At 59.9% G+C, this 14,909-nt stretch overlaps 1 protein-coding gene across 3 annotated transcripts in view; it reads right to left on the bottom strand.

The window, feature by feature from the left end:
- Nucleotides 1-14,909, bottom strand: part of SOGA1 (suppressor of glucose, autophagy associated 1) — a 102,357-nt gene that overhangs the window by 29,323 nt on the left and 58,125 nt on the right. For all 3 annotated transcript variants that reach the window (XM_039498895.1, XM_039498894.1, XM_039498896.1), the window contains exons 7-10: nucleotides 11,985-12,110; nucleotides 10,761-10,991; nucleotides 8,912-9,019; nucleotides 5,500-5,667 (exon numbers count right to left, since the gene is read on the bottom strand). In XM_039498895.1, the coding sequence (XP_039354829.1) occupies nucleotides 5,500-5,667; nucleotides 8,912-9,019; nucleotides 10,761-10,991; nucleotides 11,985-12,110 (633 nt within the window). The remainder of the gene's footprint in view (nucleotides 1-5,499; nucleotides 5,668-8,911; nucleotides 9,020-10,760; nucleotides 10,992-11,984; nucleotides 12,111-14,909) is intronic.

The following is a 14,909-nucleotide window of genomic DNA, read 5'->3' as shown; positions in this document are numbered from 1 at the left end:
GTACCATTAGATCTTCAGCTTGCCTCTGTCTCATTATCTAGTCATACCACGCTCCCTGTGGCAGTGTCTGAGCCCCTCTCTGGGCACACACCAGGAATGGGCAAAAGAAACCAGGGCTTAGCCCTTTCCAGTGCTGCATGAGGAATGGGCCCAGAACCCGGCACAGGGGTTTCAAGGCACAACCTGAATGGGACTGGGATCACGTGGTGCCTGCACAATACAGTACAGAGGCCAGGCAGTGAGAGCAGTGCTCAGCAGACAGGCTGGCTAACACCCCACAGCTGGGAGAGGGACAGCACTCAGGCTGAGAGCAGGAGGCTGCCCCCTTCCAGCGCAGCAGGGAGACTCCTGGCTGGCCTCAGCCTGGACACAGATGAGCTGCACTCTGAAAGGAAGGGGCCACACTGGGAGAAGGCAGGGCTAAGGCGGGCTATGAGAAATCCTAGAGCCCAAAGCCAGCCCATGCCTGTGCCCTGGAGGGAGCAAGCATGGGATGCGATACCCAGGATCTCCCAGAGACCTGGTGAACACCCCCTCTGCAGAAGTGGCCCCAAACCCTGAGGCCAGCTCACGAGCAGGTGTGAATCCACGTGTGTCTCATCCTGGGCTCAGCAGCTCAGACAGCTCACAAGGGGCTTAAGCACGTGATGGCTTGAGAGGCAGATTGAAGTCACTGACAGCTGCTCAGAAAGAGCATCAGCAACAGATGCTGCTACTGCCAGGAACATCGGCTCGGCAATACGGGCTGGGGCACCGCTAGGGGGCTAACCCCTCGAGCAGTGTCCAGCGCCTTGGGAGGTAGCACCGAACAACAGCTGGCCATTTTGGGGTGTAAACCAAACTCGGTTCTCAGTTAGTTCCTCACGGATCTGCCTTGCAAAAGGGAGATGAGGACCCAGGAAAAGCAATCAGAGAAGAGAACAGAGCTCAGGGCATCTGAGGGCAGGTTTGACACAGACCCCAGTGAGATGGACAAGGCAATACCACTACAGAACATGGCAGGGTCCAGCTAGCAGGCAGCCAGGGCAGGGCTCAAGTCCTCTGGCAAACAACAGCTCAGACAGCAGAGTGGGAAATGATTATTCTAAGCTTGACGATAAATGGGTCTGGATGCTGCACAGATGCATATAGCCAAGCCAGTGCAATGACACTATGGGATACTAGAGTCTGGAGGAAAGCCTAAGAATGACACCACTGGAGCATGGGGCTGGCAAATGGTTTATTATTCATGACTTCATTAGGGCCCAGTGCGTCTCTGAGCAGGCCCTGACAATCACATTAAGTTAGTATCACACTGACACGGCCCCAGCCCCAGACAGCTCAGCGTTTCAGTGTGATGGGGATGAAACCAACCAGTAGCCTCGGGACATTTCCAAAGCAGTAAGAGTTAGATGACGGGACAGAAAAGGTGCCCTGGTGTCAGAGTGGCCAAAGGAACACAGCTAGCTTATCAGACACCAGCTTGGAGTGGGCGGGAACCATTGAGCAGCAGAGTAGCCAGGACTGCAGTGAGACAGATCTCAATGGCCAGGGAGTGCCAGAAAACTCAGGGCCCACATGCTGAGAAGCAGGAATGCAAGACTGCCTTTGTATTTGGGCACGTGATGCTGCACAATTACCCCAGTGTGCAAACAGCTGTGGTAACCGTGCACTCAAATGCACACGTAGCTCTCAACACCTAAACCTGGATTTTAATACATTACCACAGGCACCTTTGTTACAACCGTAGAGGCTTAAAAACAGAGAACGAGCGCGTGCCTAATGGCTAGCGCCGAGAGCGGGGCTCGAGAACTGACTGTGACATTGGAGGCATGTCACACTCTCTGGGCCTCCATTTCCCCTCCACAGAATGGGGTAACATGGAGCTTCCCCCAGGGCAAGGCAGGGTGGTGGTGGTGGTTTGCAGGGTGCATCGAAGAGGCAAGGTGCCATGGGCCATGCTGGGTGCTACATTCATATCAAAGCTGCTCCCAGGGCTGAGCTTGGCCTCTCTCCATTTACAGAATTGACTGTTTTACTAGTAACCGTGCCGCGGGAAGCTGTTCCATTTTCTGGCACAGGTGCCCGCGTGGGGCCCATCGCATGCTCGGGAGGGGACAGAAAGGCACCCGGGAAGCAGCTGCAGTTCCGAGATGGGGAACGTTATAGCTGCAGCCTCTCTGGCCCTGCTGCTGGATGGCAGGTCTGGCAGAAGGTCTCCCAGCTTCGCCCACTGTGTTTGCCTAATGGCCTAACTGTTCTCCTTCCCCCGGCCTGCAAATCACCAGCACACACAGCCTGCTCAGCTGGAGAGGGTCTCTGACACTCCAGGCTGGCTGCAATTCCGCTGACTGCGCCTCACAACACCCCCCACAACAGAGGGCGCCCCTTTCCCAACAGGGTTAACCACCATTAGAAACAAGCTCGGCTCCCCGGCTACTGACATCCCCAAAGGTGCCTGGTGTGACCCTAAGGTTGCCAACTTTCTACTCGCACAAAACCAAACACCCTTGCACTGCCCCTCCGAGACCCCGCCCCCGCTCACTCCATCTCCCCCTCCCCCCACTCGCTCTCCCAACCCTCACTCACTCACTCATTTTCACTGGGCTGGGGTGGGGGCTCCAGCTGGGGGTGCAGGCTCTGGTGTGGAACCGGGGATGAGGGATTTGGGGTGCAGAAGGGGGGTCCAGACTGGGGGGGTTCAGAGTGCGGGAGGGGGCTCTGGGCGGGTGCAGACTCTGTGATGGGGCTGGGGATGAAGAGTTTGGGGTGCAGGAGGGTGCTCTGGGCTGGGACTGAGGGGTTCAGAGGGCGGGAGGGGGATCAGGGCTTGGCAGGGGCATGGGGGAGAGGGGGAGGGCTCCAGCTGGGGGTGCAGGCTCTAGGGTGGGCCCAGGGATGAGGGATTTGAGGTGCAGGAGGGTGCTCCGGGCTGGGATTGAGGGGTTTGGAGGGCAGGAGGGAGATGTAGGCTGGGGCAGGGGGGTTGGGCGTGGGAGAGGGTCAGGGGTGCAGGATCCAGGCAGTGCTTACCTCAAGCAGCTCCTGGAAGCAGCGGCATGTCCTCTCTCTGGCTCCTATGCGGAGGTGCGACCAGGAGGCTCTGCGTGCTACTCCATCAGCAAGCACTGCCCCTGCAGCTCCCATTGGCCGTGGTTCCCAGCCAATGGGAGCTGCAGAGCGGTCGCTTGGGGCAGGGGCAGCGTGCAGAGTCCCCTGGCTGCCCTACATATAGGAGCTGGAGAGGGCACGTGCCACTGCTTTTGGGAGCCACATAAAGCCATGGCAAGCAGGGAGCCTGCCTTAGCCCCACTGCGCCACTGACCGGACTTTTAACGTCCCAGTCAGCACCACCACCAGGGTCCCTTTTCAACCAGACATTCAGGTTTAGAACCGGACACCTGGCAACCCTATGTGACCCATGGGACCCACACAGCGCCCCCAAGGGAAGGTCTTGTCAACACGCTGGCTCCAGCTCCCAAGCTCAGGTGCAGTTGCAGCACCTGGCCATGAAACGGTTCCCCAAATGAATCTGTCGAGTAACACAGTCTCCTGAAGCCTGGGCATTGTGATCATCCAGCCTTTATTGTGTCCGGTCATTGGAGCCAATGAGGCCATAAATCCAGGCTTCATTTCCACTAGTTGGGTTCTGCTGATCTCAGCACTAAGCTTTGAGCTGCACGTAAGCCTGGCATGGCTCTGAGCACACGACAGCTTGGAGATGAATATTTGTAGGCCAGAGACATCGACCCTGCACAGCTAAGGGACTGCACGTTCACCAATTCTGGGAAAGCCCACAGAGTGGACATGTACTGGGCGAGTATTTCCAGGCTTTAGGAAAACGGGCTGATTGCCAGATGAATCGGCTCTGCAAGGCTAGCATAATGGACTCTTGATGTTAGATGGGCCAGGAATGTCACTGGAATCTGCTCGCCTTAAAGTGCAGATCTGCTCAGAAACAGCCCTTCCCGCTGCAGTGTGTGGATCAGAGTCCGAGCCACTGTCCTTAAGGACTAAAATCAGTCTGTGCTCCTGGCAGCCCTGCCCAGCCAGCACAGCTGACAAAGAAGGGTCTGGAGTCTGCTCACTCGCTCCCACTCAGCAACCCCTGTGCTAATGCCTGCTGACTAGTGGGGCCACACAGGGCAAAGTTAGCTACAAAGCCTTTATTAGTGGTTTCCTATGCATAGGAAAAAGCCCAGCTTGATTCTCTGATCCCAGGCTGATTCACCAGGTCGGGCTGTTTCCTTCTACTTGTGACACACATGAGATGGAGTCACTAAGATAAATACTGAGCCTCCTGGTTGAAAAGGTGACCCTAGTGTCACAGATGTGGTGGTGTCTGCCTGAGTCTGCAGAAAGCCTGACAAAAGAACTCAGAGATGGGAGCTGGTCCATGCAGCTCCATGAGTGTTAACCTACAGTCTAATGATGGCAACGCTGTTGACTATTTCACTGCCAATCAGCACTCAAGGAATTTCTGAAAACTGCCGACCAATCCACCGCAAGCGGCACCTCATTTTGCCATCACACGTGGGTGTAGCATGGATTATGGGCGGAGTTTGGCGGGTACCACCTCTTACTATCTCCCAAAATGAGTGATTGTCAGAAGTGAGGACTTGCAACTGCACCTGCTCAGTCTCAGGACAGCCTACGAGCACAGCAGGGCCACCTGATGGACTATTCCACCTGACTGGCTGAGGAGGTCACCAGGCCTGCTCTTACACCCAACAGCAAGGACTGAATGATCTCTGGGTGCTCATCACACACGGCCGCAGCTGCTCTCTCTCTGGTGCCTGCCCTGCTCTTAGCCTTGCTTCAGCCCTGATCCTGGCTTGTTCCCAGCATTGCTCCGGGCTTGCCCAGTCTGTTCCCTACTTGCCTACTGGCTTCCTGACTCTGGTGCCTGAGTCCTGCTCCAACCACTAGGCTTGGCTGCCCACATCCCAGTTCATGACAGTGGTGCTGGAAAGCTATCCTGTTCAGCCAGGGTCCCTGCTGAGCACCCTCAAAGCTCACTGCACGTGCAGCCAGCCTCTCCACTGCTTCTGTCTGGGATCTCTCCAGCCAGGATACTCCTCCCACCTGCTCTGGGTCCCCAGCCCAGCAATCCCTGCAAGGAAAATAATGGGCATCATTTACTCCAACAATTGGATTCTCAGTGTCAGCTCTGTTGCTATAGAAACTCCCTCAGCAGAGGCAGAGATTGCTAATTAAGATCCCCACAATGCACTGCTTTCATCCTCTGCCCCAGCCCAGTTTATCAGCCTGCAGACATCTCCTGCAGCTCCCAGCCCCTCTGATATTAGACAAGCACCGGGAAGTGTGCTCTGCCCTGCTGGGCTCTGAGCACACGCTGCCATTGCATTCAAAGCCCTGCTGAGCGGGTCTGCTGGGGCCATCCTGCTGTCCTGGAAGGAGGGTCATCCCAAAGCAGGGATTTTAGGGTGATGGAGGAAGGAAGCCAAAAGAGGAAAATGCCCACCCCACCCCCCACCTCCAAGAGTCTGCTGCTCTTACCTGGGCGATGTGGCACTTGAGCTCAGTCCGCTCTACCTCCCAGGCAGCCTTGGCCTTGGCAAATTGCAGCTGCAGCTCATTCATGCCCCGCCTCTCCTCACGCAGCTCCGTGCACAGCTCCTTCAGGATCACCTTCATGTCTGCCAGGGTCTTGACGTACTCATTGGGCTGCCGGGCAGGAGAAGGGAGAAAGGCGTGAGCCTGGGCAGCTGTTCACAGACATCTGCAAGGGGGGAGTAGCAGTGGGCGCAGGGCTCTGCGGGCCCCGTGTCTGTCTATACCAGGCAATGAGGACAGGAAGAGGCAGCTCTGCAGGCACCAGGGCTCTGGTCTAGGCTGTGCTGCCTCCTCCCGTGGATTGAGTTTCAAGAATGTGCCTTGCCCTACAGCCAGTTCAGCAGCACTGGAGCCAGCTGGGCTGTCCAGCCCCTGCCCCAGGGACCTGGGGGAGGAAGGTTCACTCCAGTCCAGCACTCTAGCGAGGGGCAGTAGAAGCACCCTGCAATACACATCGGATTCCTGTCATGGTCATCAAACCTCCTGCAGAACCCCCCTGCTGAGACTGATGATCCCATAGGGGGAAGGGACACAGAAGTAACCCTGAGGCCCTCCAGGCCAGTAGGCTGCAGAGTTGGGAGGGCAGAGCACAGGACTGGGAGACTGCTCCAAAAATCCCCTCCACCCCAGTCCCCATCATACAAAGGGGAGAAGGACCCTGGCCAGCTGCTGGAGGGCTGGGAGACTCCTTGCTGTGTGCAGCAGGCCAGTGTTCCTCCATCCATGCCGGGCCCAGGCAGTCAGGTTGGAGAACCAGCAAATGCCAGGCAGGGGCGGCTCTAGGAATTTGGCCGCCCCAAGCAGGGCGTCATGCCGCAGGGGGCGCGCTGCCGGTCCCGCGGCTCCGGGGGACCTCTTGCAGACGTGCCTGCGGAGGGTGCGCTGGGAGGGCGGCAGGCGGCTCCGGCAGACCTTCCACAGTCATGCCTGCGGGAGGTCCACCCGAGCAGCGACACCAGTGAACCCGCCGCAGTCATGCCTGCGGGAGGTCCACCCGAGGCGCGACACCAGCGAACCCGCCGCAGTCATGCCTGCGGGAGGTCCGCTGGTCCCGCAGCTCCGGTGGGCCTCCGACAGGCATGACTGCGGAAGGTCCGCCGGAGCCGCCTGCTGCCCTGCCGGCAAAATGCCGCCCCAAGCGCGCGCTTGGCGCGCTGGGGTCTGGAGCCGGCCCTGATGCCAGGGCAGAAAACGGCTGCAGCCCCTGCCCCGTTCACTGGGCTCTAACCCTCCATCCCATCGGCCTGCGAAGCTGTCAGGCTGCAGAGGAGTCCTGGGGAATGCCTAGGGGCTCCCTCGGCAGCACTGCCAGCCTCCAGGGAGCTGTCCTCTCCCCTTCGCCTGGCACCAGTTTGGAGAACATGACTCAGCTCAGCAGAAGCTCAGTGTTCCACCACCACCTGCTCTCTCTGCCCATTGGCTTCCACCCGCTGCCCCGCCCCTGCTGGAGCAGTTCCGGGGCAGAAGGCTGGGAAACAGTGCACGGACCCCTGCTAGCCACCCTGGGGTCAGACATCTTGTGCACATACCCTGCACTCAGCATGTAGAGGCTACCCCGTCCCTGGCCTTTGAGGAGGGTGAGAGGCCATTCCCCCAACCCCACAGGCTGAAGCAGGGCCAGCTCTAGGCACCAGCGTTCCAAGCATGTGTTGGGGCAGCACTTTTCAAGGGGCGGCATTTTGGCCCTTTGGGGACAGCACTTTTCAGGGGGCAGCACTCTGGCTTTTTTGTTTTGTTTTGTTTTGGTTGCTTGGGGCAGCAAAAAACTTGGAGCCAGCCCTGGGCTGAAGGACCCCAGGAAGCTGCAGCAGGTGCCTGTTCCTGCAGAACTTGGTCCTGTCCACTGAGCTCACCCAGCTGCCGCGGTCTCAGGAAGGCCAAGCCTGCCCGGTGGCTGGGAGGCCAGTCTCCATGTGAGAGCTGCTGAGAAGGTGCAGCCCCAGGGCCTCTCCCAGCACCCCTGGTCGTCCCTGACCCCAGGCCCTCCTGGGTCCCTGGAGGATCAGAGAAGAGGAGGAATGTCTGCAGAACAAGGGCAGAGGGGCACGCAGGCTGGCACGCTCCACGGAGGCTCCCAGCAGAACCTCACACGCTGAAGTGGGGGGAGGAGGGTGTCTCTTCATTGGCACTTCCGCTGTGAGATCTTGGGCTAGCGCTGTGGGCAGGGCAGCCAGGTGTGCAGCCCCAGGGATGGGAAGTTCAGGCTCCTTTGTACTGCCAGCTACACCCAGACGCTGTGTTTTTCATAGTAAGGAGCCAGGCTTCAAAGGCACCTTGTTCTCAGCAGACAGAGCAGCAGGAAGCCGGAGCCCACAGGACACAGCGGCTCTGCCACAAACTAGGCCTGGAGTTTGCTGGTCAGGCCCAGCCCCTTGCTCTACATGACACAGAAAGCGTAATGGCCTGGTGCAGAGACTCCGGCCGGCCAGAGCTTACCCCATACCATGTTTGCCTGCTATGGGATATCCTGCTCGCAGGGGGAGCTGGTGACAGATGCCCAGCACTGCAGTGTCCCTCAGAGCCCAGCCTGGAAGCTGCATGCAGGCTCCCTCCCCATCCAGCTTCTGCCTTACAAGGGCTAAGCACAGACATCTGGATGGCTGCTGCTCTCCAATGTAAACATGGACCCGTGCCCATAGGCCTGAGCTGGGCCAGGCTCAGAGACAGCCCCCACTCAGCCTCAACCATGAACGCCTCTCCACAGCCCCCAGCAGTGGGTGATGTTTCCAGTACAGACCTGCCCACCCCTGCACAGGATCTGCAGCCCCAATCTCTGAGGAACACCCACCTTCCTGCCAGCACTGGGAGCCATGTTACCTCGGCTCGTCTGCGCGGCATTAACACTTTCCGATCAATCCCCAATGCCTACAAATAGCATGAGCGGCCTGCACTGCAACTCTGGCCCTGGTTCCCAGCACACACCAGGGCCCCTGGCCTCACTGCTCAGATGGCAGAGTCTGACCGGGCCGCCGGTGCTGGGCTTGGGGTGCAGCACACCAACCCACAGTCCTTCCTGCCAGCCCAGGAGAGGGGCCAGAATGGCACGACTGAGGGGCTGCCGCAGAAGACACACACAGGGCCCCGGGCTGCCTGAACTCCCCCGGGCTGCCTGAACTCCCATGGGCACAGTACCCTCCTACCCCAGCCTGGCTCCGCACAGCCTCCTGGTCCTGGGTGCTCTCGGCTCTCAGGAAATGAGAACTGAGTGGGAAAGGGATGGGGGATGTCAGGCACCAGCCTGTGCCCAGGGAACCGGGCTGAACCCAGAGACTACAGAGCACTTGCCCCACCACCACCGCTCCAAGCTCAGCGCATGGGCGCTTGCTGCAGCAGGTGTGCCAGGGTCCCAGCTCACCGTGTTCTGGGTCCAGATGTCTCCGGCACACGTCTTGTTATCGGCCTGCTGTTGTGGGGTGAGCTCCTCCTCCTCGATCAGCAGGTACAGCTCTTTCATGCTGTTCACCTGGAAACACGACAAGATACAATGAGGGGAGGTAGCTCGGTCCCCCTCAGCCTCCAGCCATGGGCAGACAAGGGGCTCCTGGCCCAGGGGAGTGGGGGGAAGGGGCCCTGGGGCAGTGAGAAGCTGGCACCCAAGGTTGCCTGTACCCAGCAGAGCCCAGGGATAGGAGGTGACTGTGAGCTGGAAAGGAGGGCCACCAGGAGAGCTGTGTGTGATACCCAGGACTAGAGTAACGGAGGAGCTGCACACGTGGACTGAGGGCCTTCAGCAGAGCTGTGGGGTGGGGGTGATCTGGTCTCAGCACCTCCCCAGCTCGTGTTTCCTGCTCTTCCGTACCAGGCACCAGAAACCGCAGCCTCGTGCCAGGGCACAGTCATCTTCTGGCCTCAGCACAAGGCCGGGCCATAAAGAGGCTGTTGTTACCAAGCCTCAGACACAGTCGCTGCCGTCCAGAGGCTGCACACTCTGTGCACGTCATTTGTTCTCGTTTGTGAATGAGTTTAGTTCTCAGAGAAGCGAGGGACGAGAGCCCGGCACAGACAGGTGCTGGGCAAGCTTCCCCGAGGGGCAGTATGCACTTAACTGGCATTAGAGCAGGGAGCAGCTGCCCCGGTGTGGCATGTAGATGGGCGTCTCACGGACATGCACATGAACAGTAATGATGCAGAGGTGCAGCCCGGAGACTAACAGGCCCCAGCCTGTCTGCTTGGATGCAGGGCTGGAGTCTGAAGGCTGACCTACACTGGCTCCGGACTCTCCTGCTTCCTGCCCTGTGACCTCCTCCCTAGCACGTGACCATTGCTGGGGAGCTGAGTGCAAGCTGACATCGGGTAACAGCCAGCAGGTTTCCAGCAGCCAGCACCGTTGAGAGGCAGACGTGGCCCTTTGCCCCGGGCAGCAGCATGCCCCAGTCAGAAAAACCCTGTGCCAGGCACCACCTCTGCCCACAGAACAATCGACACCGAAGGCAATGAGCCATTAGCCCTGCTGTTACTCCCACGTCTCCATGCTGCTCCCACTCCGCCCCCTGCACTGAGCTGCCCAGCCCAGTTGCTGCAGAAAAGAGGGCAGCATCCAGCACAAGCCAACCTTTGCTGGCACTGCCCAGGCTGTCCCCACACACAGCCTCAGCCTGGGGCCTTTCTGAACCCGCTGAGTTTGGGGGCGTTGAGTGTGAGACAGGAGACAGGACACCACCCAGATGCAGGAAGCCACCCAGGACAGAGCACAGGGCAGGGAGCAGCTTGCCCAGCAATGGGCCACGGGGCCCTTCACTGCAGGACACTGCAGGACTTTACTGCCTAGCAGCTGGTTCCTGCAGTGACCTGGGTTAAATGAGCAGGGCTCTTAGGGGGCTGCAGAGCGTGAGGGTGGCACCAGGTGGCACCTTATACGCAGTCCCATGTGAGAGAGGAAGGAACGGCTAAGCCAGACTGACCCCCATAGTCCCTACAGTGGCCCTCCCCAGGCCAGAAGTGATGGGAGTTGGCAATGCTGACTCTACCCAGCCGATAGCCCAGAGACTGCAGGTCCCAGCATGCCAAGCTCCCTCTCAGGCTGCGGCCCACAGGCTCTCCAGGCTGCATATCTACATGAAGGGTCACAAAGGGTGGGATCGGCTCCACTCCATGCCACATGGCTGGCTGCCTGCACAGACTCTGCTGTAGGTCTCTCCAGTTGGGAAAGTGCAGCCCTGTGCCCGGCAGACTATGGGATGGGAGCTCCTGGCTGCATGTCCTACCTCCAAGAAGCCATCGCCCTCACTGTGAAGGATTTTCCCCTGTCTCCAGCGTTTGAGGAACCACTTGAGCTTCATGAAGAGAAGCAAGAAATTCTGCTTGAACTGCTGAGATTCCTGCACCAGGAGGTTCTTCTCCTGGCTCCAGAACTTCTGCTCCAGCCGCCTCTGGAGGCTCAGGCTCTGCAGCTCAAACTCCCGCCTCAGGAGAGCCTTCTGCTGGTCTTCTTGCAGCTGGGGGAGAGCACCATGAGACGGATCCTCCCCTCAGCCACGCGAGGGGGTGCTGCTGCAGGATCTGTGCAGGTGGTGGGACTGGGGGGTTAGGCCCCTGGTGGGGAGGGGCTGAGGCTGGAGCAGAGCTCCTAGGGCTGTCATTCATTCCCTGGCCCCATGGGCACCAGGACAGCAGCGGTGGAAGAGGGAGGGCCCAGAGCAGGGTCACCTGCCTCTGGAGATAGTGGTGCTGTGCCAGGGAGCTGTGGGCCGCAGCAGTGGGGATGGGGGAGAAATATGGACTTGTTGGATATTTGCCCTGACGACAGGTTATGGGGAGTGTGTGCGCCCCTCAAGAGCCCCGGGCACACTAGTGGGCGAGGGGAGGGAGGGGATGATCTCGCAAGTGTGCTGGGGGAGGGGAGGAGGGAGGGATCCCACAGGCCCTGGGCACACTGGGGGGATCCTGCGGGCCCCAGCTGCACTGGGAGGGGGTGATCCCGTGGGCGTGCTTGTGGGCTGGGAAAGGGGGCAATCCTGCAGACCTTGGGTGTGCTGGTGGGGGAGGGAAAGGAGGAGTGATCTCACAGGCCCCAGGCATGCTGGTGGGCGGGGGGAGGGGGCAATCCCACGGGCCCTGGGCACGCTGAAGGTCTCAAGGAGGGGCTGTGGCACGGCTCTGCCAGTGCTGGGGAAGAAGGGTTTGAGTTAGCGGGGGCCCTGGGTGCTGCACACTCCTCTGAAGGAGCTGATGGCCACAAGCTCTCACGGAGACTCGCCCTCTCCTCCCCAGCAGATTGGGCAGGCAGTGGCTGCCTCGTGCCTACCCAGGAGGTGCTGGGAGTGGGGTGGGGTTCTGTGCTTGTCTCCTCCAAGCTCTGTGACTATCCCCAAGGCCCAGCCTGGCTCTTGGCTGCCCCCCAGTCACTCCCAGCCCAGGCAGGGGCAGATGGTCATGGCACAGACCACACTGGGTCGCTGCAGCAGCTCCCTGCGGCACCTCTCACTGACCTGGCAGATCTTCTGGGAGAAGTTCTCCAGCTCCTCCTTCCTCAGCTGCCTCTCCTGGGCAAGCTGCTCCTGCAGGCCCCGCAGGCTCTCGTTGGCTTCAGCCAGCACCAGCTGCAGCTCCTTGATCTGCATGGGCAGTGGACAGAGTCAGTCCCCTGGCGCCTCGTCACGCCCAGGCCTTGCTCCACTCCCATGGAGAGCAACGCCCACAGTAGCCCGCAGTGGGGCCAGTGCATTGGAACGGGCGGCGGATTCAGTTCTCCTGGGCTCCACCCCAGCCTGCACCCTTGGTCTCTGCTCCTGACACATGCGGTGACTTGAGCTCATCACCGCTCTGCCCCGCAGCCGAGCCAGCTTTAAAACGGAGAAGCCACGTCCTTCCCGCCAGGTTCCTCACTAGCCAGCCTGGGAGGGGCTGCAGACAGGCACACAGGGACTCGGAGCCTGGGGCAGGTGGCCATTTGCTTTACTGGGGCCTCGGGGCAGCCACTGCTCAAGGGCATATGAAAGCAGAAAGGCCCCAGCCCTGATCGTGCTGCTGCTGGGACGGGGGGAGCTCAGGCCATTGCAGCCAAGCAGTGGTTTGGAAAGGCTGGGCCTTCACCCGGGCCCTAACCAAATCCCTCTCGGTTTAGCCACAGAGTCACACTGCACTCAGGGAGCAGCTCGGAGACACCGGGCCTGGCCCAGGAGCTGAAGGGTGGTGCAGGGACAGAGCCACATTGAGCAGCGCTTGCTGGAGACATGCTGGAGGCTGGGGTGTGAACCGGCCTCTTGGAAAGGTCCCCTTCCAGGAGCTCTGTTCTCCCAGTGCACCTGTCCCTCCAAGGGTCTCCTCCCTGGACATGCCTGGCAGTAGTTGGCTGCTCACAGGATCCCTAGGGAGGGACAGGACCTCTAGTGAGCCATCGGGCCCATCCCCTGCCATTGGGGTCCCAGCCCCATATTTTAAAGGCCCCCTTTCCATGTCTGGACCTTGGTTAATTCAGAGCAACTGAGCCAACAGCCCCACTGCTGGCTGGGTGCCCCACACCCGCTCGTCTGGAAGCAGGGCCCCCCCGAGATCCACAGCCCCAGGCCAATGGCGCCAACCTTTCCCAAAGCTCTGCCCTCCCCGGGTCTGACAGGAGCAGCACGCCAGGTGGCACAGCTCAAGGTTTCCAGCCACCAGCCGGGCGTGGAGCAGGGCTGTGCACCCGGAGGCCAGGACACAAACACTGCACCAGTTTGTACAGAGATTCCCGTCAGCAGAGCCAGCCTGGCAGGAACATGCCGCTTTGTGGAAAGGCAGCAATGAGACTCATGCCAGCGCAGCTCAGAACCCAGACCCTGCTCTGGAGAGACTGGCCAGTGCAGGGCTGGCGGGGCAGTTTGTTCCCCCCTGTTGAGGGGTAGCCAGGAGCGGGGAGACCTCCAACACAGGCCCTGCCTTGCATCACTGCTGCAGCCATACCTGGAGCCATTCCCCTCCCGCTCCAGAATGCCCCCTACCAGGGAGGGGCAGGGCCACAGAGCTAGCACTAAGCCGGCAGAAACACCACAGAGAGCCAGATCCATGCCTGCCCTAGGGTGCGCATCACTGGGGCTGCAGGGGAGCTGAGGCAGCAGCAAGTGGGGTGCTGCGAACAGTCAGGCTGAGCAGGCAATGAAGAGCAGGTGGGTTCAGCAGCCCCCAGCCTCGGCAGAAGGGGCAGCAGGTGGGGGCAGGAGGGTGCTAAGGGGGTGGGGAAACCCCCTTAGGCCAGGCTGGGGAAAACCCTACTAACCGGCAGCCCAGGACAAGGGTTAGGGCTCATGCCAGCTGCACAAGGACAATGGGGGCGGCTGAGGGCACTGGGCCCAGCAGCACAGAACTACCAGTCAGAGGGGACGGGGACGGACCAAGCTGCCAATCACACCAGCGACACCGTGGACAGTGGAGGTAGGACCAGGGAGCAGAGCCCTGCTGGCTGTGCCTGAGGCAGGGCCGTGCTGTGAGTGCCCTGACCCGAGCTCTGGGGCAGTGACTGGGGAGGGGAGAGGCAGGGCTTCTCAGTTAGTCATGGCTCCATCTTCTGCCACAAAGGCCAAACCACAGTTAGCTTTGGGGCAAATTAAACCTCCACCTGGTTACATGCCCCTGCTGCAAACCACACATGGAGCTGAAATGAGGAGGAAACTGGCCTTTCGAATTTGTTACAGCTTTGCCTTGCAACCTGAGCAGCTGCTGCGGAAATGTACCACGTGCTATACAAGGCCGTCCTTGAACACACACAGACTATTCCATACGCTCTGCAGAAGAGCTGGGTCCATGGATACTTCGTGAGTTGGGCATAAAAGCATGAAACTACCCTGGGTCAGGGCTAAACCTGGCAACAAACCCACAGGCTGGCTCAGCAGAGGGTAACACTGAAGGTGCTGCGCCACAGAAGCGCAAAGCCCGTGGCACAGAGGAGGTGGCTCAGAGACAGGATGCAAACACGCTTCCCAGAGCTCGTGGAAAGCCAACTACCCCAGGCTTCATGTCAGGAAGACGGAGCACTGGGTGGGCAGCTTGCAGAAAGCACAGGGAGCTCTCTGGGCAAGGCACTCTTTGTTTGGGGCTGGCAGCACTTTCCTGCCTGTGGAGAAGCAATCAGAATCCCTCCCAGCGTCAGACAGACACAGGGAGATCTGGGCAGAGAGGTGGGAGATCGTGAGAGGGGGAAGCCCCCTCCCCTACAGCAGCTAACAGACACAGACCTCAGTCATGTATGGGTCAGGTGCATTTCAGGGACACTCAGGTTGATGCTGCTTGTCCCTCTGTCACACTGCGCCTGCTTGCTTAGGGAAGTGGTCCTGCTGGGAGCAGCGTGCCTGCAGTGCCCATATCACCAGCTGGCTGAGCTCCAAGACACGAGAGGGGCTGCAGGACTTTATGGCAGCCCGGGATCCTCACAGCCTCCT

This window comes from Mauremys reevesii, linkage group 13 (assembly GCF_016161935.1).
Source record: "Mauremys reevesii isolate NIE-2019 linkage group 13, ASM1616193v1, whole genome shotgun sequence".
In the NCBI taxonomy this organism is placed as follows: Eukaryota; Metazoa; Chordata; order Testudines; family Geoemydidae; genus Mauremys; species Mauremys reevesii.
Note: the sequence above shows the minus strand (reverse complement) of the source record. Positions and strands in the feature narration are given on the sequence as shown.